Here is a 26,592-nt window from a genome sequence, read left to right as displayed (position 1 = left end):
ATATATATGTGTATATATATATATATATATATATATATATATATATATATATATGTGTATATATATATATATATATGTACACATACATACATATATACATACATATATATATACATACATGCATGCATATATATATATATCACTTATTATCGAGATGGTGCGGGGGCTAATGTACTGGCTTCCCACCCTGAGGGCGTGGGTTCAAATCCCGACGGTTTTGAATATTTTTCAGCGGTATCTCGATCCCTACTCAAGGTGCTTTGTGGAGAGCACTTTGAGTGAGTACGCCGTCCGTCGGATGGGACGTTAAACTGTGGACCTCATGGCACCTTTCGTAAAGAGTAGGCTAATGCCGACACCGGGTATCTCTCCACCCTTCGTCCTTTCCTGTCCATTCCCTATGGCGCAAATGACCTCAGTAGTCGGTCGCCTCCCCTAAAAACTACTACTACTACATGACTTATTATGCATATGGAAAAAGGGAAAAATTGAGGTCTATTACATATTAATCACAATATTTTCTTATTTTTGTGATTTTTTGGTTTTTTTATTAGTGTACTTTGGTAAATTTCTAGTTTCAATTATGTATAACTTCTTTAGAGCCTTTAAGCTATTTATATGCAATTTCCAAATGTTTATATTTTGTAATGCCTGGGGTTTTCTATTTAAGTCTGTGATAAGTTATATGACCCATCCTAGATTGCATTAATAATTTTTAATTTTCTAAGTAAAGAATTTTTAGCTTATGTTGCAAGTTTGCATCTCTTCCTAGGGCTGCGACAAGCATAGGTCCAAGGAAGAAGGAGGGCACCAAGCCAGGCACCAAGGAGAATCCAGAGAGGGAGCTGAGGGTAGTAGTAGTGGGTGCCATGGCATCAGCACATCAGAAGATCAACATCCACAAAGGGTATCAGTAGCTTCTTCAATACTTGGGTCTGTCATTTTCTCAGGCAACATTGTGAAAAGTATTCATGAAGCTGATGTTGGTAACCATAATGAGGGTATATTACATCAAGATGAGGATACCTCTCCAGTGAGCATTGAAGAAGAGCAATCTCCTCCAGCACAATTGGACCAGGGTAAGTTGGTTTTGAAAATATCTTGGAGGAACTTACTGATGCTCTAGCATCCTTTAAAGCTTGAGGTGTTCAACAACTTGGGCTTGAAGTGTAAGGAAACAAAGTGTGCAGGATTTGAGACAAAAGCTCATAAATGAAGTATCATATTGTTTTAAAATTACTCTCGGAAATAATGCAGCATATATTTCATCCAAATTTTCACATTTGGGCTTCCTGATTTTTCTAATTATCATTGTTGCCTCTGGGCAAAATTTAGTGACAACTAACTGCAAATTGTAAACTGCGTTATTCACATAATACAAAAAGTGCATGATTTTCATTTGAGATTTTTGATGAAGTATGCAGAGTAAATCCAAACCAAATTTGTACGATCACCTACCTCATTAATCTACTTATGCAGCAATTTTTGAGCTTATGTTTTTTGCCCTAATCGGAGAAAAGCATGTCAATTATAATTTTCAATGAAATTAATGATAAGTTAAGAGTAGTCAGAATGTTAAAGTAATTGTATGAGTAATTGTATATATTATCAAATAAAATAAAGATAAGAGAAGAGGCATAAATTTCTGAAGTTGCACAACATTGTTTGCAGTAAAATCCTGACATGTTAATACACACGGACACTTTTGTCAGGCAGCTAACATATTATATGGCCTATGGATTTAACATTCTACTGGATTTAATTTTAGAAAACCTATTTATCCAGTTTTTATACGAATATCTGTTTTAGAATTTAAAATTTTCTCTGCCCCACAGAATCCCATATTTTGTAGCACCTCCAATGGACATTGATACTTCTGAAAAGCCATGCTATGTTATGAGGTTTGACCATAATTTCTAAAAGGGGGAGGGCATTGCTCAGGAATGTAGCCAGGGTAATAGAGTTGGGGGCCCATCAAAATGATTTTTGCAACCAAACAAATACATGGATTGTACCATCAGCAGTAAGCAAGTGCTATACTCTGTTAACCATTCACTCACTGATACCTAAAAGTCACTTAATAGAATTAAGTAGTTTAAGTGAGGAAATCAAAGGTTAAATGAGGAATCAATGACTTTCAAAAAAAAATGTAGAAATATTTTCCAAAATGGTAACAATAAATTAAATATAATATTATAATGGTGAGTAAATATTAAAATAAAATGTGCTGAGTAAATTTTAACATTACAAAAATGCCTTCAGAAATCTTGATTATGATTCAAATTCTCGTCCATTTCTTCCTCTGTGTCTAAAGCATGATTTTGTGTACTCAAAGTGATGTTTAGGAGTCCATTATTCACTAACCTGCACACGGGATTTTTCAAAAGGTCAATGCTATCGCTATCTAATGCCTAGTTATATAGGATAATTTAAGGTAGTATTTTTTGTAGCCATGGAGACAGTATGAAGAGCTGCAAAAGAGATTTAGGGTCAAAGAGAGGAATTCCACATGATACACCGTATATAATACCTATTGGGGGCCATTGAAAGCATAACTTTGACTGATGTATTGCCATTCATCTGAAATTTTGTATATGGTGGAAAGAGTATGAAGCTGCATATAGGACTCCAGGATAAGTCTTCTTAGTTTGTGGAAGAACTTTATATGTGGTATGTCATCTGTGAATGGTAAATGTATCTAAATTATGAGTGACTGCTCCTTGAAATTGTGTCAACTACTCTGGGAAAGGCTGACTTAAATACTTTGTAAAGAGTGCACTTGGGAAAATTGCATGCAGAAACCACAGCTATTATTGTGCTGGTCACAATACAAGTATTTGAAGATTACCTAATTTTCTTATCACTGAATTAACAATTGAGTAGTGAAAAAAGAGAAACTAATTGGGTACTGTGTATATATTTGTACACTTTATTAATAGAAGAATATCTTGCTAGGAGAAGTACATTTTCTCACCTGCATTACTAGAGTGTTTGAGAACTTGACAGTCAAATATTCATCCCACAACGAGAGTTCAACTGGTATCACCATCTGTATTTCTCTAATGAGAACAGCCTACTGAAAATTTGATTAGGTCCACATAATGATCAATTCAGTATGTAGCATCAGATAGTATGCCACCTCAATTCAGGAGATCTTATTAGATTATTGTTATGTAGCTTCAGTCTTACTTCAACACATACTTAATTTATGGTTTATGATTGCTCCTTTCTGACAGGATCTCATTTTAGTCCTGGACATGTTGTGGACATGGGGGGGACAATCAGGACATATACTGGGCTGAGTGCCACAACTCAGGAAAGGATTCGACGATTTGAGCTAGAAACCAGGGCAATGCTGCAGAGAGATCTTGTTGCCAAACAGCGGAGTTCTGAAGCAGAACAACTTGCTGTTCTGGCTGGTTCAGACCAAGGATCTGATATCAGCACTCAAAATAAAGAAACTCTTCATTCAACTACTGGTAAGGAAGGAAGGAAATGCAAGTGCTTCACAAATATTGTTAGTTATTGAAATTGTGAACTCTGAAGCTTATTGAGTATGCTCTTTTCATTATTGTATTGGTTGAAAGAAAGTGATTCTGAGTGGAATATGTTTATTTATACTAACCAGAAAAATAGGAACAAAACGTTTGCATTACTTTACAAGCTCTCAAGTGCATAAGGGAACATGTTAGGTCATCATACATTTAGGAAAACATGAGACTTCATCATATAAGCATATTGCAATTGGGTAATAATTGATTTTGAAATAACTTTAGTGGTTTTATCTACTGTTCTCTACTTTAATGATCACAAAGTATGTATGGGAAATAGGATTCCCCACATTGGTTGAGTCAACAGCTTATTTCCCATTGTGGTCTTCACCCCCAGTGTAATATAGAGTTAGAAATATTTCGTCACTATCAGTGCTTAGGACTCTGATTAAAGATTCTGGTATGTCGATAACAGTCCATAAGGTAGTAATCCCTCATACTATTGCCTAACCTATGGTACCTAGGAAAAGAAAATAAGTATTTTACAATAATTAAGTACTGTTGGATTTTATGAAAAAAACCATCTCAATATTATGTATTTCATTCCCCAAAACAAACTGATGAAATAATTGCTAAGTTCTCATTATGTTACTATTTTGTTCTTACAGTCTTCATCAAACCCATGGCACAGGCCAGTGATGAATCATCCCCAGAAGTGTCTCGTTCTTCCTTATCTGCCATTCATGGGTCTTCATCTCGCTTACGCCTTCACTCACATCCAGCACATCAACAGAGGAATAGCTCCCCCTCTTCCCGACATAGTGGACTATGCACCCCTCCTTTGCATGACCCTAGCATTTCAGCTTCAATAGGTAAACGGTTGCCCCTAGGAGACACTGGAAACACTTTACATCCTCTGCGAGAAAAGGGGAATGTACCCGAAGAAAGTGTTAAACATGAAGGGATTAGAAGGGGTAGCTCTGTAGAAAACTTGGCTCAATTGCCTGGAATCCAGGTGCAATGTGAACTGCCTTCAGAGCACCCTGGCTTTGATATCCATAAAAGTGCACCAAACAGTACACTCAAAAGGCTAAAGACAGAGAGAGAGCAACCTCCAATATCCAGTGAAGTAGGCCCTGTGCGTCTCCCACCAACTCCAACTGCAGTCCGCCGTGGTTCTCTTGATTCTCTCCAGGAAGCGTACAATCAGGAGGGAAGGGACAGACCTCAGAGTGATGTATCTGATGATGGTGAGTTATTGTTCTTGTGGTTTTGCACATTCATGGCTTAAAGGTTGAAATGTCATTAAAATTAGAATTCAGTCGTACAGTGTTCTTTTCTTTCAAACCAGGTTCTCACGGGGTGGCGTTTTTAATTGCTTGTTGATTTCAGGTTGATATTTACTTCATTACTAAAAGTAAAGTTCCTATTACAGGTTGAGCATCCTTTATATGAAGATTTCAGGGGCAAAATTGTACTGGGCATGTTAAAAAGAACTTTTTCTTTCAGATTTATTTCAAATAGATAGCATACTTTCAATGGATGAAATATGCTTCTTAATTCTATTTGACCCAGAAAGTCATCTTGATATGAAGCATCTTACTTTCCAGTTATTTTTGTACATGTATGTTTCAACAACCATTAATTTTTATTTTATTTATTTTAGTTTATTAATAGGCACTCACTCGAGTTGTTTTGCAATTTATATTAAACAATAAGTATTCATTAAGTCCTAGGTGCCAAGGTAGCTTTCGATACTCTTACTGTTGTATAGTCTTCTATATTTCATATATTTGTATATAATAAAAGTCAAAGCTACTTACATGAAGGGACATGGGTAAGTATATTGATTCTTACCTATTGTCTGCAATGCAATTATTTTCCATTGCAAATTTTATTAAAATAAATTTATTTGTGATTTTAGTTTTAATATGAGTGCAATGATCCAGTTTTGTGTCACAACTTACCTTAAAGCTTCAAAATTGTGCATATTTCTTCATATATACTCCCCCATAGTAAAAATAATAAAAACAAAGGTGAACTTGCTGATAAATGTTCAAATGTTTTTAGTGTTAACTGTGTGTTCTCCCCATATTCATAAATAGTCCTAGATTCATGAGATTGACAAAGGCGTATATTTTATTTTTGTATTTTGACGGCAGTAAAAAAAGTTATTTCCAACATTCCCTAATTGAAAATTGAAATTATGGCAACAGGAACCTTCATGTGCCTTTGGTATAGGTGAAATTATACTAAAATGTGCAATGAATTCATTCCATGAATGAAGAATTGAACCCAAAAAATGGAAAACTTTCTTATTTGATTTACTTATTCATTTCTTCATCCATTGGTTGGAGGAAACAATTGATATTTGAAAAGATTTTTGATCTGCACAAAGGTGATGAAAGTTTCATTTTAATCTGCCCATTCTTAGTTTCTGTGGTGCTAGTGAAAATCTTGGTTTATTGTAATAGATAATTACGTAGATGCTCTTTGATGTCTTAAAATTCATTTGCTCTTTAGAGTACAGAAATTAGCGTTTATTATATCCATATACGCACAGCTCATTTTTGACAAATGCTAGGGTGAAATCTTGAATTTTCAAATCATAAATTGACGCATTCTTCAAATTTAAGTATTTTTTTGTGGTAAATTGATTAAATCAGACATCAGCTTTTTAGTTCGTTAAACCCAAAATTTACCCAATTCTCTCTGTCTCATAAAGAATATGAGCCCATTTTTTATCATTTCTTTCCCATGTTTCATTCATAGCTAATTTTTTACGTTCATGTTATGTATAGTGCTCAATTAACATTAGTTTTTGCTAAGATATTGCTTACTAAGGTGTGTGATAAACAATTTAATAATTTTCCATCCAGCTAGTTTTCTACTGGCACTGTAATATAAACTATTCAAAATTTTCTCCTTTTGTTTTTCTGTTAGGATCTTTTTTTAAATTACTCAAAATAAATTGCATTTGTAGATTGACTCTATTTTTATGCTATTATTTTAATAATGGTTAGTGTTGTTTTAAAAAGGTTTCAATACTTGAAAATCAAGTGGAACTTAGAAATTATACAAGTAATATACACATATGTATGGGAAACTTTTCTATACCATTATTTCATTCCATAATACATTCATACAAACCATACCATTTCTTTTTCTTATCAAAGTACACTTTAAAAGTATTTTCATTCCCAAATCTCAAATTACATAAACTTTGAATTTGCCTTTCTTCCCTAGTCTCTTTAAAAACATTAATTCAGGGTTTCACTTAGCTTGAAATGTGGACCAATTTTTTATCTGTTTAAATAGACAAAATATTAAACAGTGTTTGCTTTGAATGTTAATTTTTCAGATAACAAAAGAATGTTGTGTGTACAATCTGTATTTCCTGTTTTTGTATGTTGTATGGTTATCTGGTTTGCAGTTCTCCAAAATAAAAGCTCATTAATATATTTCTATCTTTCTGGGCCAGTTTGAGTTAAAAGCTTGAGTATACATGCATGCTCTTACTTCAATTTTCTGTCATAGTCCAGTTGCATTCCTACCCTTCTCTTACTTTGTAAAACATTGTGGCTCTCTCAACATTTCCAACCATCCACCTTAAAAGTGAATTAATTTCCTCTTCTTTGTCTTTGTGTATTTGTGCAACTTGGATTGGTGAGTTCAGGAAATTGCCTCATCCATTGGACTCAGAAGATACTTGCTATTAACAGAAAATGTTTCAGGTACTTACTTTGTCCCAAATGGAGATCATTCCTCAATAATGGAAGCTATTCTGACCATTTTCCTCTGTAGTATTTTTCTAGTTAATCAGTTATTTTGTCCATTTTCTGCTTTTGTCAAAATGATTGAAATTTTTTCAGTGGAGCACCATAATCTTTTGAGTCCTTGGGCTATGTGTCATTTTTAAGCATGACTATTCTATTTTATTGCATTTCAAATGTTGTTTTTCCTTTTGTAATTAATGTATGATATCATTAGGGAATTCAATTAAATGTCATCCATAGTGCATCAGGATTTTTAAATTTATGTTGCTTGCCTGCCAAAGTCACTGTTCTTTGTGGTCATTATGCTAGTGAAAATAGTAATAGTGAAAGAGCTTTCTTCTTTAAATTGGGAGTTAAGTAAAAGTTAGAGAAAAAGTCCTATATGTTGGTTTGTCATGCATCTAATTGGCAAATTATAATATTATGATGGTACAGTGATTCATGAAATATGTAATGCTTTCTTGATCTGGATTCATTAAACTTTTGAGCCAAACTATTGCAGTTATCTTATCCAGAAATTAAAATATTTGGAAATGGGCCAATATGGTCTTGCTCTTTTGCTATTTGGATCTGCTCGTAAATATTTTATTAGTTATGGAAAACTGCAGAGATGTGTTTCAACCTTTTTGATGACATCCTTTAGTTATAGTTTTTCTCTGATGAAGGTTATGACCTTGATAGTAATTTATGAATCAATAAGAAATGTGACTAGTTTTTCAAAAAGTGGATAGAACATATCTTTATGGAGTTACATGTGTGTACCTATTGCAATGAACTTAAATAATATTTTTTTATTATAACATACCTAAAATTACAGTATAATGATGTAGGCTAAAATATTTATCAATTTAATATTTTATGAGTTCCAATTTTTCTCCGAAGCAATGATTCAAAATTTATCATGCATTTTTATGCAAATTTTGCAGCTCATGGTCCACTAACTGGGATGGCCTGCATGATTGATATTACCATTCAAAATGATATTTCAAAATGATTCAAACCACCTATCATCCAATTGAAATATTCCAGTTGCTTTTATTTATGTTAATATAATTTGACATTATTACATTTTAAACAACTTTAAAGGAATTCTTGTTTTTGCTAATAAGTACTACATATGTTCAAGGTGAAATTTCTAAAAATAAATTTTAAAACATGTTTTCTATAAAATATTCCCTGATGAAGTAGAATATACCTGATAAGCCATTTAGGGTACTACTCTGAAGTGAATAAGTGCCGTTTGATTACACTTACGTGTCCTGAGCTTCAGTTTTGGCTTCTTCATAATGAATGTGCTTTCCAACTTTACTTGTTTCTCAGTGGGACTTAAGGATTTTCTGCTCTCCTCTTTTTCCCCAGGAAATTTACTTTCCTCTCCATAAATTTGATTTACCTTGCTTTTATGTGGAGAATAATATTGTCTATCTTTCTTCTATTCTCATGATTGGCAACATATAGATACAGCGATCCAAAAGAAAGTATTCCACGAGTTGATTGTTCCTCCCTCCATCGTGATAAAATAAATTATCCATGGCAAAAATAGGGAAGCAGTCACATGCTGCCTTGTAGGTACTAGAGACAATTTAAGAGATCTTTGGGTTGGTTATCAGGGATTTAAATGAATTATATATGTGCCAATATCAATATGTTCTTTGAAATTACATACATAGTTTAGTAGAAACAGTATATACCCATGAGCTTTTAATCCTTCATTCATCTCCCTGGTTTTATTTAACACTCGGTGTGACCAGTTTCACTTTAAAAAGGTATCATCTGCATTTGTGGAGAGTCAAATATTGAGGTGGAAGGGGCTTTGTTAGGTGAAGCAAAAGGGGGAGAAATAGTTAAGTTAGGCGAGGTCCTAAAGGAAGATTATATGAAGAGTGTCCATTATTTCTGAAGTAAAAAAACAATGTATCTTTCCACCAAATTTTTATTAGGTACGACTTGTTTCAACGCATCGGCGTCATCCTCAGGTACAAAAAAAGGGTTAGGAACACATGTACAGAATGAACACAGGAGAGGTGGGGAAGGCAGAATCGAGCAGATCACGTGTAAAAGTCAAGTGTAAATATATTTCCTTGACCGGTCCCGGTTCATTCTTTTTAGTGAGCTACGTAGAAAGGTTAAACTAAATTGGCTCTCAAAAATGCACGTCTTCTACCACCTTCCCAAACCTACTTCCAGTAAAAATTACTATGTACTTTCTCTTTATCAACTTATCAAGAAAAATATCACCTCATTACTTTCATTCTTATATTATGTATCTCAGCATGTTTTTCAAAAAGTTCCAGATGATTCAATATTTAGGATGAATGCAGTTGCAGTGTCTCAAATAAAACTGGAAAGTACGAAGACATTTGAAGTATACTTCTATGGATAGGTACTGTGATTGTGGTTGATTATGAAAATAATATTACTGCACAAGAACTTACAAATACGTATGTACATAGTTTGTAGTTCATAAGCTGCCTGGCAATTGCACCACCGATCATGCATTGATGCTTAACCTACATGTATTAATGCTTTACACTTCAATCATGCTGGCTATGATGTTTAAATATTTTACCTAGTTTTTCATTTGGTTACTGAGATATCTGCAGTTATTTAATATTTGCCCTAAATTTGCGTTTTTATCTAGCATCACATCTATATTTTCTGCATGTTTATTTTGTATATTTATCGTTATTCTATCATTTAAGGTAGGTTTCGGATGAACACAGCCTATACAGTGGTGCAACGATATATTTCCTTGCCTCTCCTGACAAAATAAAACCTAACATCTGACACTACTATAAGACTCTCTTCAATTCTGCATACAGTACTTAGTTCCTCCCTTCATGTCATCCAACATGCCTATCCTATTTCTGCCTCTACCTTGTATGCCTAATATTCCACTCTATCACTGTCTTTAGTGCATGTACATGTAATGATTGAAATTTCATACTTATATTTACTCTGTAAGCTCACTATTATCTTCATAGTGTACATACCTTGCTACTTAATTACTATAATGATGTGCTCAATTGTGGAAGCCACTTGTGATTTTCATAATCTTGGTTCATGATTTATCATGTATCATATTTATGTACTGTTTCATGAATGTGCAGTTTTCAAGTTTGTCATTCCTTCAAATACATTTATACTCCTCTTACATTGATTTTCCTTATTATAGCCTTTCAATTGGGTGGAAATTAACTATACCACTAATGCGCCCTAGATTTTTTCATAATATTATCATATAATGTAATACCTTAGTTTATGAAGTAATATTCTCACATCACTGTAGTAAAACAAAATTGTACGTTGCATATTCACATTGTTTGCTGTACAACTGAAGTTTATTAAATAAGGTAAAGAAATTTGCAGAGCTGTTCATTCTGCGACTGGAGGTTCCAGCTTCAGAATGAGGAATTTTTACATGAAATCATATGTAATTTCCATTATAACATTGATTTAGAGATGTGATTATATATTTTAGGAAGTTTATTATATATGTTCTCAATACTAATCACACTTTGGTATTATATGAACTAAATATTTATGAATTAAGGAACATGCATAGGAAGTTTTATTAATTATTAGCATTACTACATTTTGATGTACCCTTACAAAATCTCAATTAAACTGGTCGACCACATGCATGAATAATTCTATTAGAGAGGTGTTTCACTGCAATTCCTTTGAGTATTATAATGCATACATATTTTACATTCTTTTCGTGCCTATATCTATTGCCATGCACTATGAATACACTGTACATATTGGGCATTACAAATGGGTGATTTCTATAAAAATGAGGTACTAACTGTGGTAAAATACTTAGGAAACCATCCATAGTTAACTAAAACTATTGAAAAAATTGTCTCTTTTGATTTTTATCATTTTTTTATATCTTACTTTCCTTGCTAACCTTTAATTATAGCCCACTCTTCAAAATAGCAATAGGTGCTTCAGGTATTTACCTAGCTGTGTACCAGAAAATATTCTTGAAATTTAAGTCAGTCTCTCCATAAAAGTAATAAATAAGATATTTATAATAATTATTTTTTTAATCTTAAGGAATTGTGACTAGTGGTTATTAAGTGAAATATAAACTTATGTTTTATGCATTTTCAAAAATATCTCATTACATTGTGTTAGAAATGAGATAACATTGGAGGTTATTGAAGATATTTCTGATCTGCCTAATTGGTTATTCCCTCTCTCCAACCCCTGGACTATCCTCTCTCTTCTCTTTCTCTCTCCCTCTCTTCTCTTGCGTGCCATTGATGCCATGGGAAGCAGGCAGGCGCAGGGCCATGGTTTTTGGTGCTTCCTATCACACTTACATCCACAAGCCAACTTTCCATTGAGCCATGTTGGAGGTAAGGGCCTCCCTCATCTGGGGCAGGCCTGTGTGTTTTCTGCAGTGTGTTCTGTACTAGGGGGGTTAAGTCCACGGCTTAAACTTGTAGCATTTCCCCATGGAATGCCACTACCAGCAAGGCATGGGCAGGAGAGTGGTCCCCATTGGCTCTGTGTGCTGCACCTTACCCCATTCATTTATCTACACTTTATGATTGCTTTCCCAACTCTTTCACTATTCACTGTCCTGCTTTTTTTCACCTCTCAGCCTTATAAGCATCAATCAAATCTAATGGTCTTTATAACTTTCTCTCCTAATTATATGTTTCCAGAAAGGCTGCATGTGCCTGAATGTGTGTGAGTGCTTCATAATTCAAGCATGGCCACTCCTCACAAAAAAAAGGTTTTGCTTTTCAGAAACGTCATTTAAGACACTATGCTTTTATATTAGCTGCTGACAATTAAATAAATACTGTATTCTGATTTAATTTTATTCAAGTGTTTTACAGCAATTACATATCACTTATTCATTGCTCAATAATGTGTTTAGGTTGGCATTTACAATTAATGCTTATGAGGCAACAAATGTGAAGTTTTCTCAATATGTTTATGTCATTGCAAGCATCTAACTGTTGGGTTGTATTTTTATTTCAATCTCTTCTGAAATTCTATAGATTGATTACATTATTGATTAAAGTAATGCATACCCTTGCTATGATATTGAAAATATATTGATTGGTCTAATACTCTATGCTAACTATATAAATTATGAAATTAATCACCCCTGTTTAAATATATTGTTCTTGTACCATTACAGGCTTTTTCTTGTCATCTTTCTTGTGTCCTGTATGATCATTATTTTTAATTTGTGTTAGTTGGGCATGATCAAGTTTACTCTACCTGCTGCTTGAGCTCACCCTGCATGGGGCTTCGAGTTTAGTGATCCACATTCATTGCAGATTGCAGTGAACTGAGTGAGATCTTTCAATGGTGCCACACATTTCATATGCTGGTTAAAATGAATGATGTGTTAATTTTCCAGGGAGCGACCTCCTGGCCAGCCTCACCTCAACATTTGACAAAAAGCTCCGTTCACTCCTGGGACCAGGCACTTCACATTCATCTCACGGGGAGCACTACAGTGCTCAGGGTTCACCAAGAGAGAGCCGATCTGAGGAAACAAAGGAGGTTACATCTGATCTCTCAAGAAGTGCTCCTGGTAGTTCTTTTGAGGACAGCAGCAACAAGCTTCCAGAGAGATTAGGGACCACTGTCCAGCAGGTAATATTCAACATATAGTAGTTTTACCCCATAAAGGAGAATATCACCATGGTCTGCATCAGATGGTGCAAAGATTTGAGACATTTCAAAGCAAGGAGTAAAGGCAAAACCAAACCTCATGGTATGGGGCAGTGTGGCATATTTTAGAAAAATATCTGAAGTTCTTAAAAGTGATCATTGGTGCACTCAGGTGTATTATTAGAAAGTACACCTCAGTGGCCAAATTTCAGAGTATTTCATGGTTTCATGCATGTGACAAGGTACTGATTACCATAAGAGTCTAGAAAGGTAAAAGGACTCTGGTGAGGAAGTAGGGTAGGCCATTAGGTAGTAGTAGTATTTAGGGGAGGCGACCGACAGCCGAGGTCATTTGCGCCATAGGGGATGGACAGGAAAGGATGAAGGGTGGAGAGAAACCCGGCATCGGCATTAGCCTACTCGAAACGAAAGGCGCCAAAGGGCCCGCAGCTTAACGTCCCATCCGACGGACGCGTACTCACTCAAAAGTGCCCTCCACAAAGCACCTCAAGTAGGGATCAAGATACCTCTGAAAAATATTCATCACCGCCGGGATTTGAACCCGGGCCCTCTAGGTGGGAAGCCAGTACGTTAGCCCCAGCACCATCTCGATCCCCGTAGGCCATTAGATCCAGCAATATGCTAAAGGTCACTCTGGTTGGTAATTCAGTTGGTTTCTTGTCCTCCTTTCCCACAATTCTTTTCCATTTATTGGTCATTTTCCCCACTGTCTTCAAACCCTTACTGATTTCACTGCCATGAACTTCAGTTTTGTATGCAGTAAGACCACAATGTTATGAATAGTTTAGTTTCATATGTGTTCAAGATGGGAGTTGGAGCACAGCAATGTGGTGCATAGCACAAATGTATGAACTCAGTGCACGTGACAGGGTAGAGAAAGCTTTGGCTGAAAAACAATTTTGTGATTGAATTCAATGCTTATTTCAAAAGTCATTTCCTCATGGGCATCTATCAGCTAGTGCATAAATAATACAAGAGCATCCAATTAATTTTTCATCTAAGGTATGGCTGTATGATTGATATGCATGATATTCTACTAATGGGTTCTAATTGTATGACATTAAACGTCATATTTGCCAACTCAGCTTCTCTTGAACAGCAAAATTTTCAAATAGGTATTTGATGACATTGCCTCAATAAAAGTGCCAGGTAATGTCCATCATTTTTATATGTTGTGAAGAGATATAAAAATATACGTCTTCAAGGTCCACTAAGTCCTTGGTCTCAGCATTCAGGTATATTTTAAAGTCATTACACACATTAAAAATTTCAACTGTTTAGCTTCAAGTTTTTTTGTATGTGTATTTAGACACCTTATTTAGCAGGAATGAATTGGACATGATCTGGAAAAATGAAAATTCTGATTAACCAGAAATATATGACAAAATAAAATTCGATACAGTATTTAACAGCTTACTATTTATTTTTGTGTAGTTGAGTATAGTAACACAAATTATTTACTGCCAATTAATTGACGTTAAAATTGAGTAGTTTCAGGCATGATGTGGTGGAAATCAAACAATGAATTACTGATAGTAGTACTATTCCACTGGATAAAATTTATTGTACGACTGGGCTTTGATGTATTACATCATCATGAGAATAAATCCAGTTGTACAATAAATTTTGTCCAGTGGAATAGCACTACTATCAGTTATTCATAATTGACAAACATTGGAAAAGTAATATTTCAGGGGATAGAGAGGTGTGTAATTGGTAGAGAAGAGAGTTTCCTGTGGGCATACATCTGTGAAATATAAATAATACTTATGAATTATGTACGCAGCAGCATTTTACCATGAGGAATATCCTTGATCTTTTACTGGAAAAGTGCTGTAATTAAAAAAAAAAATTCCAGATAAATTGGAAATCCATATTAGCCATAGCCAGATAAATGAGGTTGCTGCCTCCCTTCCTATGCTGACAATTGCTGAGTTGCCTCTAATATATTAAATTTTACAATTCTATTCATTAAATGAGAATTTCAGTGATTCAAGTTTGTATTTATTTAAACTTAGGCGAGTGATTTGAAGGACCCAAACACATTTTACATATTTTTAAATGCTTCAATTTTCTCATTCAGTGTACAAATGCTGGAAATTTGATAAATGTTTAGCCATTCCAAATGTTTTGACATCATCAAATGGTATTTAATTTTTTGAAATGTCCAATTTGCCTAACAAGTATTGTAACGTCTTGGTTTCAGGAGCCTGAGAAGTCATCTGTGAGAAAGGAAAAGGAGACCACAGGAGAGGTTCTTGATGGGAAAGCAGCTAGGGTGGGGAGTGGAGATAATCGTAAGAGTGTTGGTTCATTTTCCTCCTCAGAAGTATCAGACTCAAAGCCCAGACGCTCTGATTCCCTCTCCAAGACTGAAAAAACTGAGGCCAACACAAAAACAAAAGATGGAGAGAGGCAGTGGAGGAGGAAGGAAGCTGGTGTCAAGCGCGGAGGTGATGATGAGGCAAAACTGAAGAGGAAGAATGGAATGCCTGACAGGTCAATCAAGAGGCGCCACACTGTGGGTGGTACCAAGGACTTTGACAAGTTGGAATGGGCTGTGAGTGGTGGAAGGGATAGTGATCGTGCCAACTCAACTGCTGTTCCCGATGAGAAAGAGAGAGGGGTGGTTGATAGTGACGGGGAAGTCGGCCTGAAAGCCTGGTTGGCCAGGGAGCGCTTGAGGACCAGTTCTCCTGACCTTGGATGTCGTCGTGTACATGGAGGTGGTCTAGTCGTTGAGATAAATGTGCTTCTTCCTGGAGCAGTTGTTGGACGCTGTGGGGTGGTCAGGGGAGACAGTGGTCCAGGAGGAGGTGTGAGCACAAGGCCTCATGGTATTCCCAACACGAGGGTCCATGAACAACCATTGGAGTCTCATGTGTGACTCTCCACTCTAATATCCATGTGTATCTTAAATGAAGTGATCTGCGAAAATCATTTAAGCAATATAATAGTCAGTTTGTAATTTTAACACATTAATTTTGATGATGCTTACAAAATTTCCAGTATTTTTGCCATGGAGTAGCATTTTGATGTTCAAAATGTACCCTTATTGTTAGTAACAAGCTTAAGTGGAGGGAGTCAAAGGTCCTCGTTTACATAAATCCAAATGGTTTTCCTGTCTTTCATTATCTCTCGAAAGAGAATATCAGCTGATGATATCTATGGATTTTAAAACTCTTGGTCTGATTTTGGGATGCCAAAGCACTGACGAATAACTTGTTGGTGTGCTGGTGGAAGCTTTTAGAAACTCTTGGAATCATGGACACAGTGAGATTTGTACAATGTAGATAAGAATGAATGTTACTTTGTGGTGATGTACTAAAATTAATGATGTGTGCAGTCACCTAAAAGATGCTTAGTGAACATTTTGAGACCATAGGTTCTTAAAGATGCCTTAAAAAGATGATTGGGAGTGAGAGCCCTTGTGATGTTGTGAAAGTGAATGATGTGTGTTACTTAGCTGTGCAATTTGTTTTTGTCCACCCTGTATGCATATATTGGGAGGAATGTGATAAGACCTCTGTGAGTCTGTTATACTTGTTTTAATTTGAAATATATTTGCAAGCACATTGTATGGGCTTTGAAAGCCATTGCATATCAAACCATTAGGTTGTATTCCGAGTTAATGAGGAACCATGTAAATTGTATTCCAAGATGTAAGTAAGAATCTTATTAATCAACTGTTTGCGAAAGAACTTTATTCATGGATTCTTTTTAGCTTGATGAGTGAATGCGCTTGAGCAAATGTCTTTGGTCGGTGGTATGTGCATGTCTAATGGTCATGATGGAGAAAAGAATGCTTTTTGCTATCTTATTTTGAGCCCTGCTTGTACTTCAGAGGAAATTATGCAATATATGTAAAAAGATCGGTCCATAAGAGCATCACATTGATACTTTTGTGGTTTGAGTGTATTATTGTGAAAAAAATCAACCTGTGTATAAAGAATTAAATTTTATTCATCATCTCGATGAGCAGAAATATTTTATGTTCAATTAAGTTATTTCATCTCCAAAATGTACACTTTATTTCACACCCATCCTACGTTCAAGAATGAACCTACCTATTATTATATTATAAACTTATCCAGAAGGCAGTTTGGTTGAAACAAGAATTGTATGAAGAAATATTGGTACTGTCTGATGGTCTCAATTTTCACTTAAGTTCCAATAATGTTAAGTTAAAGGCACAATCAATATTCTCAAGGGGGTAAATGAGAATGGATTACAGAAAAATGTCTTGGTACTTTCTGAGTTTTTTACGGAGTAGCAATCCCTCTAATAACAAGGAAGTTGACTCACAAAATGTGGTGGTAGCAAAGAGTACTTCTCTGTCACAAGTCATCTCCAATTTATGCAAAGAGAAATTTTGAAAATAAGCTACCAAATCTTCTACTGTAAGGTAGTAATAAACTTACTACCATCTGTGAAAGATGGCAGTCCACCTCTCTAAACAGAAAGTGTAAATGAGATTGTGTGCCTATGGCTCAAGCTATGTTAGGTACACCGATTAGCCGATTAAGATCAGGCTGAGGGAACATAAAATAGTTCTTGAGACTAAGCAGTGGATGACTTCAGCCACAGTAGAGCATTACATATCAGAACTGGATGACAAGATACACTTCAATAAAGATAAAGTTTTTGATAAAAATGTGGTTATTTTATGGTCATTCGATTTTAATAAGGAAGATTTTATCATCTCATATGTTTGTGAAAACATACTTAACCCCTAATGAGTTATAATGGATTGCTTTATATTTAAAAACATGCCTGAAATAGTTAACAGTTCTCAGTCAACTTGGTGCGGTACAATTAAGGTAGTTGAATGAACTCTTCAGTCAGTTCCAGATGACATTCTCAGTATGAAGAATGAAGAGAGCTTTTAAAAAATTCTCAATATACCATAGGAAATCCTGAAAAAAATAAATACATAATGCAAAAACACGTGTCATCACAAAAACCTTCAATCAGGTTGTTGGAAATTTTGCAAAAATATGATAAATGAATGATCGAGGAATAGAAAAAAATTTTATTTCGTAGAAAATTTATGAGACATTGGGAGGAGATATAATATTATTAAATGGATTTCCTGCTAGATGCTGTTTTTTCTCAAGTATCTCCAATTTATATAAATGTATTCCTGTAAAACCTAATATTTTTTGGGATTATCTTCTTTTTTTACTCACCACCATGCTATTTTCTGGATTAAATGATGCCACCAATCTATTGCCCATACCAAAAGGGAAGTAATTTACCACCCTACCCTGGTGTGGGAATTTAACGTACGTTAGAGCTTAAAGAGGGGTGGCCTCTACCATCAACTATCAAATCAACCTCTAGATTGGTGACTGTAGTTGGAATTCACTAATATTTGGTATATGATTGGTGTAAAAAAAAATTTAGTTCTCTCTCCTCAAATAAATGAAAAAATAACTCAAAGGGGAAAAACACCCATCACTGTTGAAAATTCAAATAAAATGGTGTAAAAATCTTTGAAAGATTCAAAGTGTAAGTGAAAAATCATGCAAATTTATGTTGAGTTCATGATGCATACAATATCACAAGATACAGGACCTATAGGTGAGTATGAGAAATATGAGTATTAAAATATAAGAATTTCTTCAGGAGAATGAAATGCCTAAGGGACTTTGGAGTAGTATGATGAAAGAAAATTTAGTTGCAGTGTACAACTAGGCGTAGGCAGGAGGCCCCTGGCACATTGTTGGGAAGGGTAGAGATTGTGCAAAATGTCAAAAGAGTTTTTGCATGCTGAATATTTCTTGGTGCATATGATAATTCCTAAAATGCCAGAATCCATTATGTATGGGAAAGTATGGGTGTGTATTCTGGAATTCATGTTTGCTCTTGATGACCCTATCTAGTTGAGTGATTTAGAGATGTCTGTGAATATGAGGAAATGAGTGCAAATGAGGAAATTCCATTACAATTAAAAAGAATAGAAAAAAATGCTTGGTATGTTCTAAACCAAATATAGTGCCCAAAGTGCCAAGAGAAACGATGTATGCATATTGATATGTGGTTGCTGGAATGGTTAAAAGGAAGTGTTATTTCATTTCATAAAATGTACCAATAGAAAAATACATCCTCATGGGAATACATCTATGTAACCAATCAAATAATGAGTATAAACAGTAATAAACCCATTTCATATGTGGAATGTCCAAGGAAAACCATGTGAAATCAGAGAAGTGTATTTAAGAGTGAGTGTCAGTCTGTATCATATTAGGTGAGGCTTAGAAATGTAGTAATAATAATAATAATACATTTATTTGTCCGGAGATTTGTTGCATATTCATGCATACACAAATATAGGACACGTCAGATATAAATTTCACAATTTTAGAAGAGATACAATATATATATATATATATAATACAATATATATATATATATATATATATATATATATATATATATATATATATATACATATACATATACTGTATATCATATATACATATATATATATATATATACACACACACACACATACCAATACACTAGTATAATTACATATTAATTGTTTAAGCCAGAATTGACGCATAGAGACAATTCAAGGTATTCATTTACAGAATAGAACATATTATTTTTTAAAAGGTTAAACAGCTTTTTCTTGAAAACAGGTACTTTTGTTTCATATTTGATTTCATGGGGAAGTTTATTGAATAACCTTAAGCCCATTGCTTTGGGCCCATGGGCAGTCTTGTGTGTCCTGACAAATAGTTGGTGCAGGTCATTGCAGGTTCTTGTATAGTGACTATGGTAATTGTGGTTGGACTTGTACTGGGAAATATTACCCTTTGTATGTAAGATGACATTAAATATATATATGCAAGGTACTGGTAATAAACCAAGTCTTTTGAAGAGAGGTTTATGTGGTGCATGGCAAGGAGCAATGCTCATTATACGTATAATCCTCTTTTGGATTTTGAAGATTATGCCCATATGGGGAGAGGAACCCAAGAAGAGGATACTGAAAGTAACACAAAAATAAAATTCACCATAGTAAATGGATAGAGGCACCTCTAAATTTACAGAATATCTAATATTTCTAATAAGGAAGCATAGGGAGCTTAACTTGCTACGTAATTTGAAAATGTGTTCCTCCCAAGACATGTTTCTATGCAGGATTACTCCCAGAAATTGGGTACTGGAATTTTGGGGAATGCTCACACCTTCTACATTTACTGAGATTGCAGCTGAAACTTTCTTTTTATTAGTAAAATAAATCAGGCTGGACTTATTTATATTTGGTTTTAGAAAGTTATGAAGACACCATGCATTGAAAATATGAGCTACTTCAGCTGCTCTTTTTGTCAAACTGTCTACTGAGGAGGCTGACACAATGATATTTGTATCATCAGCATACAGTATTGGGTCTATCCCCTTAATGAACTTAAGCTTGTCTGGGAGATCATTGATATAGATTAAAAATAAAATAGAACCAAGTACAGAACCCTGGGGAACACCCAGTGTCACTTCTCTACCAGGGGAAACAAATTTGGAGCCATTTCTTGAGAGCTCAACATACTGATGCCATTCACTTAGATAAGATTCAATCCATTTTTAGGGCGTGCCTCTTATACCATAGCATTTCAGTTTATATAGGAGAAACTGATGATTGACGAAGTCAAAAGCTTTACTGAAATCGAAAAATAATCCTCAAGTTTCAGTTTTATTATCCAATCCTGAAAGTATTTGATTCACCATGTGATATGTGGCTGTTGTAGTGGACCTTGTTTTCCTAAATCCATGTTGAGATGTGGATAATATGTTATATGGTGGTGTTCAGTTTGTCTCCATACAAAACCTACCACAAACAGAACTACCAAATTAAAATGATAGTCCATTTTTTATGTAATTACCAACTCATTGAACTCGAAAATGGTCTGGATGTCCCCCATCAGGCCACATAGATAAATTGTGGTCCACAATTTTCCAAACCTCCTCTTCCCTGGCCGCCATATCTTATTATTATTGGTATACTTCCATTTAATATTGCTTTTGGCAGGATACATACTACACAAAAGTAGATTTCTTACTTCTCATAATAAACACAAACTGACATCTGACACTACAATAAACCCTTCTTCGATTCCATATACTTCCTTTCTCCCTTCAATCCATTCAACATGCTTATCCTATTTGTACCTCTTCCTTGGTTGCTTACAGTTCGTCTCTGTAGCATATCGTCACTATTCCATTACCTATCAAAACACCATGCATCAATTTTTCCTGCCTCCTTTGGATTTCACCCAGTAATCCCCCCCCCCCCCATGCACAGCACCACCTTCTTTGTTTTCCTTTCTGTCCACTTCACCTTCTCCACAAATCACATATCAAAAACTTCCAATCTATGCCTACCATCTTGCTTCAATAACCATGTTTCCTCACCATACAAGTTCATATCATCTTAGCTCCATAACAATAACTCCATATCAAAGCTTTGATGAGCCTTTTCTTACAACATTGCATATGGATGGCAAGAATTCTCATAATTTAAATCCCAACCGTTTTGGATGGATGAAAAAATTCAAGTTATTTAGGAGTATCATTTGGGAGTAACTTTTAATTAACATTATTTACATATTTGGTGGCAATATTTCATTTGCCTTTGTTATTTAATAAGAACAGTTGAAACTTAATTTTTAATTTTGTTAAGTAACTTTGATAGTGTAAGCCGTTTCACCGTATTTAAATTTCAGACAGTATTTCTATTATGACATACACTTCAATTTCAACAGCTTGGAACTTATTCATTGTCTCTCTACATTTTGGAGGTAATGTTTCTTCCATCTCTTCCTCAGGTACCGCAATGCCTTGGCTCATTATTTTGTGAGTGTTTATTCAAATGGCCCAAGCTGAGCTATTGGTGAGGAACCTTATCTCTATCGCCTTAAGGACAATTGCCATGTCTGCAAGTGACACTCACAGCTAATGAATGCACTCCAAGAAGACTGCCGATAAAGACCACCTCCAGGTTTCACCAGGCATCTCTACTGTAATCATCTGGTCAAATAGAGGGCTCCCTGCCACATTGAAGAGTGAAGAAGTGAAAACAATGAAAAAGGTACCATGTACATACGTATTCTCATGAAGGTGAAGTACTACAGGCGATTTGGAAAGGCAAAAGGGAGGTGAGGATGATTAGTATTATTCACAGAGCTGGGATGGGTAATACACAGCTGAAAGATGGGATCACAGGACTGCCAATCAAAAAACCTATCTGTATTGAAAGAGAATAAGTTCAAGAAAGGCATAGACAGGGTAGATGTGCATTTATTGTATTATACAATCATGAGAAAAGCAATGAAATGGTCTAAGAAGTAAGTGCTGTGGATTACTAATTGTGCTCTTTTTAATGTTTTAAGGGTTTATAAAACACTAAATGAGTCAATTAGAGATTTGATTCAAAGACTTTCTGCTCCAGACCGCCAAAGAATGGGCAACAAGTAGGAAGTAGCCAGATGAATCATCTTTGGCAAACAACAGTGATTATAAGCCAATGCATTGTGTTCCATAAAGAGATCATACTTTGTCTCTTGAGAGACCTTAGTAAACATCATCTCATTCCTATCGTGAGTAAAGGGAAGAAAAAATACCACACAAGTAGATGCAAAGTGTGTGCTTCAAGAAAAATTAAGAAGGAGATGAGGTATGTGTGCTCTTCTTAAATATGCTCCACTCCACAAAGGAAAATGTTTCATGGAGTATCACACAGAGAAGAAATACTAAAATTATTTGTTAGTATTACATTCAAAGTTTCATTAAAAATTTTCAATTTTTAAGAAAGTTACGAAAATTTAACAGATGCAATGCATGTTTGAAAACTACCCTTCAAAAATCCATTGGAACAGAGGGTTATCGCCCATTAGAATACCCCAGTATGCAATATGTCAACATCCTTACTGAAAATCCCTGTCAATAATCCCCTCCTGTTTGTGAAATCTTCTCTGTATAATACATACTTCACCTTATATACTTGCTAATTTTACCCCCTTGGTCCAATACTCTTCTAAGATAGGTTAACTGTTCCACTTGCTCTTGTTTATGACTTCATATTTTAATATTTTACTTAGCTTTCTTCTGCAAAACTATAAAACATCGTTTTTTTTACATTGGACCATGCCTAATGCACATCCCATTGACTTTGCAATGCATGCAGTAATACTTGGAGCACTTTTGTTGACTGGCAAACTAAAGCTCAATCATCTACAAATTGCACTGATTTTATAAAATCTCCAACTACTATGAGTTAGTTAAACCAATGAAGTATTTATATAATGTTATGTGATCATTTTATCAAAAACCTATCTTTTTTCACTCTGAACCTTTTTTGATGATTCGGACAATATTATATCTCATGTTGGCAAAAATATTGAATAGATAAGTTAAATATTAAATTTTAGTATTTTATAAAGAGTATCTTTATATAGGCCATGTGATATTATGGTACCATTTACATTTGTTGCCTTTGAATAATCTTTAATTTTAGAAATTGTAGTTTTCGTGCATTTGAAAACCTTAATGGGCTAAAAATAATGGATTGTAATATGGTCTAGTCTATTTAACTATTAATTTGTACGTGAGGTCCAGCTGAGTTAGCAGTTGTGTATAATGAATTATAATTATTAAGTAATCTACCGGTTAAGGTAGGTTTTGGATGGAAATTCCTACGAAATTAACATTCTGTGACTCCTAACAAAACACAATCCAGCAGCCTGCTCTACATCAAGTCCTTCTTCATCTCTGTGTACCTCCTTCCTCCCTTCATCCCGTCCAACATCCCTATCCTGTTCCTGCCCTTTCCTCTTTTGCCTAAAATTCTCCCCTCTATTACAGTCCTCAACATCCCACTACCGATCAATATGCCCATCATCCATTTTTCCTGCCTCCTTCGGATTTCTCCCAACAAACCCCTCTCCTCACCCACCATACCTAGTACTTCCTCATTTGTTTTCCTTTTGGTCCATTTCACCTTTTCCATTCTTCTCCACACCCACATTTCAAAACCTCCAATCTACTTTTATCATCCTGCTTTAGTGACCACATTTCTGCCGCTGTACATAGCTATATTCCACATCAAAGTTTTTACGAGTCTTTTCTGAATATCCTTGCTCAAAGTCTCTGTCATCAACTCCCTCCTCCTTGAGAAAGCCTCTTTGCCTAGTGCAATTCTTCTTCTTATGTCCCTACTACTTTGACCGTGTTGGTCCAAAACACTTCCAAAATACCAAAGCTTCTTCTATGTTTAGCTTAGCCTTTTTCTTTCTGAAACATCGCATAACCTTTGTTTTAATAATATTGATTCTCATCCAATATCTATTGCACTGAATTTCCAATTCACTCAGCAATGCTTGCAACCCCTTGGCCGACTGACAAATTAAAGCTTGGTCATCAGCAAACCTAACTGATTTTACGAATTCCCTTCCCACTTTCATTCCTACCTCCAGTTCCTCCCATGCCTCTTTAATCATTTCCTCTATATATACGTTAAACAGCAATGGTGATAATGGGCAACCCTAACTTACACCTCTCCCTAACACTGCCCATCTGGACTCTCTGTTTTCCACTTGTACCTGTAGCAGTCTGAGACATGTGCAGATTTCAGATTAGCCTCCTGACCCTCCAATCTATTCCTAGTAGTAGTAGTTTTGAGGGGAGGCGACCGACAGCTAAGGTCATTTGCGCCATAGGGGATGGATAGGAAAGGATGAAGGGTGGAGAGAAACCCGGCGTCGGCATTAACCTACTCTTTACGAAAGGCGCCAAGGGGTCCGCAGTTTAACGTCCCATCCGACGGACGGCGTACTCACTCAAAGTGCCCCCCACAAAGCACCTCAAGTAGGGATCGAGATACCTCTGAAAAATATTCAACACCGCCGGGATTTGAACCCGCGCCCTCATGGTGGGAAGCCAGTACGTAATCTATTCCTTTTTCTTCAATATACTCATTGGTTTTTCCTTATTCACTCTATCAAACACCTATTCGAAAAATACGAAACTGGCAAATACGTTCTGATTGCATTTTATACTCCTCTCAATTAGTGATCTTATTACTGCAATGGCATCACGCGTACCTCACCCCTTCCTAAACCCAAACTGATCATTCCCTAAGTATTCATTTGCCCTACTCAATCCTTTTGTTGATGATCCTGAGAACAACTTTAGCTGTGTGGGAAATCAAACTCATTGTTCTATATTCCTCACATGACGTGGCCTTTACCTTTTTCGGAATAGGAACTAAAACTGATCTCACAAAGTCTTCTGGCCAGATTCCTTCCTCATAGACACTATGAATCAGCCCATATAGCCTCTTCTTCCCACATTTTCCTAAACATTTCAGTGGTTCCGCCGGAATTATATCCACCCCCACGACCTTATTTAGTTTCATCTCCCTTAATGCCCTTTCTATCTCATCATCGAGTATGTCTGGACCTAAGCTATCTTCATGTATGCCATGCTCCTTTTCTATGTCTAAACTTGTTGGCCTAAGTTCTTTGCCATTCAGTACTTCTACATATTCCTTCCATCTCTCTTGGATCTTTTCTGTGTTAACTATTATTTTACCTAACTTATCTCTAACTATCAGCACAGATCTTCCCTTCTTACTTCCCAATAATATTTAACTTGCTGTATAGCGCACCAATTTCACCCTTCCTCTGCAAACTTTCCATATCTTCACACTACATCTTTGACCATGTTTCTTTTGATTAATTTGTTGCCTTTCTCTTTGTACCTCCCTCTCGCCTAACTCTGTGTTTACATTCTTCCATTTTCTTCTCTCATTCATATTTGTAATAATTTCATCAGTGATCCATGGTTTCCTTGTCCTTTTCCCGTTAATGGTTTCTATAGTGTCTTTCGTGGCTTTCGATATCCCTTTCTTGATGCATTTCCAATTTTCTTCAATAGTACTCAGCTCTTTACTGTCCTCCATGATTTTCTCTACAGCCTGGTCCTTCTTCCTTATCTATCCATTTAATGCTTCTACATTCCATTTCCTAGCCCGCTGCCCCTACCTTATCTTTTTTAAACAGACGCTACATTTCATAGCAACTAAATTGTGGTCAAAGTCCGCATCTGCTCCAAGAAAGCCATGTGAATTGATCACACTGTTTCCAAACCTGTGCCTAACCAGAATATAATCTAACTGAAACCTTTCTGAGTCACCTGGCATTTTCCATGCATACCTATGCCTTTTGTGGTGTCTAAACCAAGTTTGGTGATGACTAGTCCCTGTCTCCTGCAGAACTCAATTGCTTTCTTCCTTCGGTCATTCCTCTAACCTAAACCGAAGTGCCCTACCTCATCACCATCTCCTCCTGCGCCTACAGTCCTATTCCAATCCCCCATCACTATCAAATGTTTTCTAGAGGAACACATGACATTATGTCCTCTAACTGATTATATATCCTATCGATTTCTTCCTCCTTACAATTGCTCGGTGGCATGTGTACCTGAACAATGACCAAGTTCATCGGTTCTGCTTTTATCTCTACTTGTAATATTCTATCCATTGCTTGTTCTATGTTGACTATGCTTCTTCCTACCTCTTCATTTAATACTATGGCAACTCCTTGCTGGCTCTTGTCCCATAGCCTCGTTGTCTTGTCGCTGTATAATATTCTATA

General features: G+C 35.6%; 1 protein-coding gene across 1 annotated transcript in view; it reads left to right on the top strand.

Annotated features, from left to right (window-relative positions):
- RhoGAP19D (Rho GTPase activating protein at 19D) overlaps nucleotides 1–16,909 on the top strand; it is a 636,771-nt gene extending 619,862 nt beyond the window's left edge. Inside the window, exons 24-30 of the mRNA XM_071589802.1 lie at nucleotides 773–1,079; nucleotides 3,237–3,479; nucleotides 4,160–4,741; nucleotides 7,168–7,225; nucleotides 11,555–11,634; nucleotides 12,657–12,895; nucleotides 15,141–16,909. Of these exons, the coding sequence (XP_071445903.1) occupies nucleotides 773–1,079; nucleotides 3,237–3,479; nucleotides 4,160–4,741; nucleotides 7,168–7,225; nucleotides 11,555–11,634; nucleotides 12,657–12,895; nucleotides 15,141–15,821 (2,190 nt within the window). The 3' untranslated portion in view covers nucleotides 15,822–16,909. The remainder of the gene's footprint in view (nucleotides 1–772; nucleotides 1,080–3,236; nucleotides 3,480–4,159; nucleotides 4,742–7,167; nucleotides 7,226–11,554; nucleotides 11,635–12,656; nucleotides 12,896–15,140) is intronic.
- The last annotated feature ends 9,683 nt before the right edge of the window (nucleotides 16,910–26,592 follow it).

This window comes from Hetaerina americana, unplaced genomic scaffold, assembly GCF_022747635.1.
Source record: "Hetaerina americana unplaced genomic scaffold, ioHetAmer1.1.p SCAF_4, whole genome shotgun sequence".
In the NCBI taxonomy this organism is placed as follows: Eukaryota; Metazoa; Arthropoda; class Insecta; order Odonata; family Calopterygidae; genus Hetaerina; species Hetaerina americana.
Note: the sequence above shows the minus strand (reverse complement) of the source record. Positions and strands in the feature narration are given on the sequence as shown.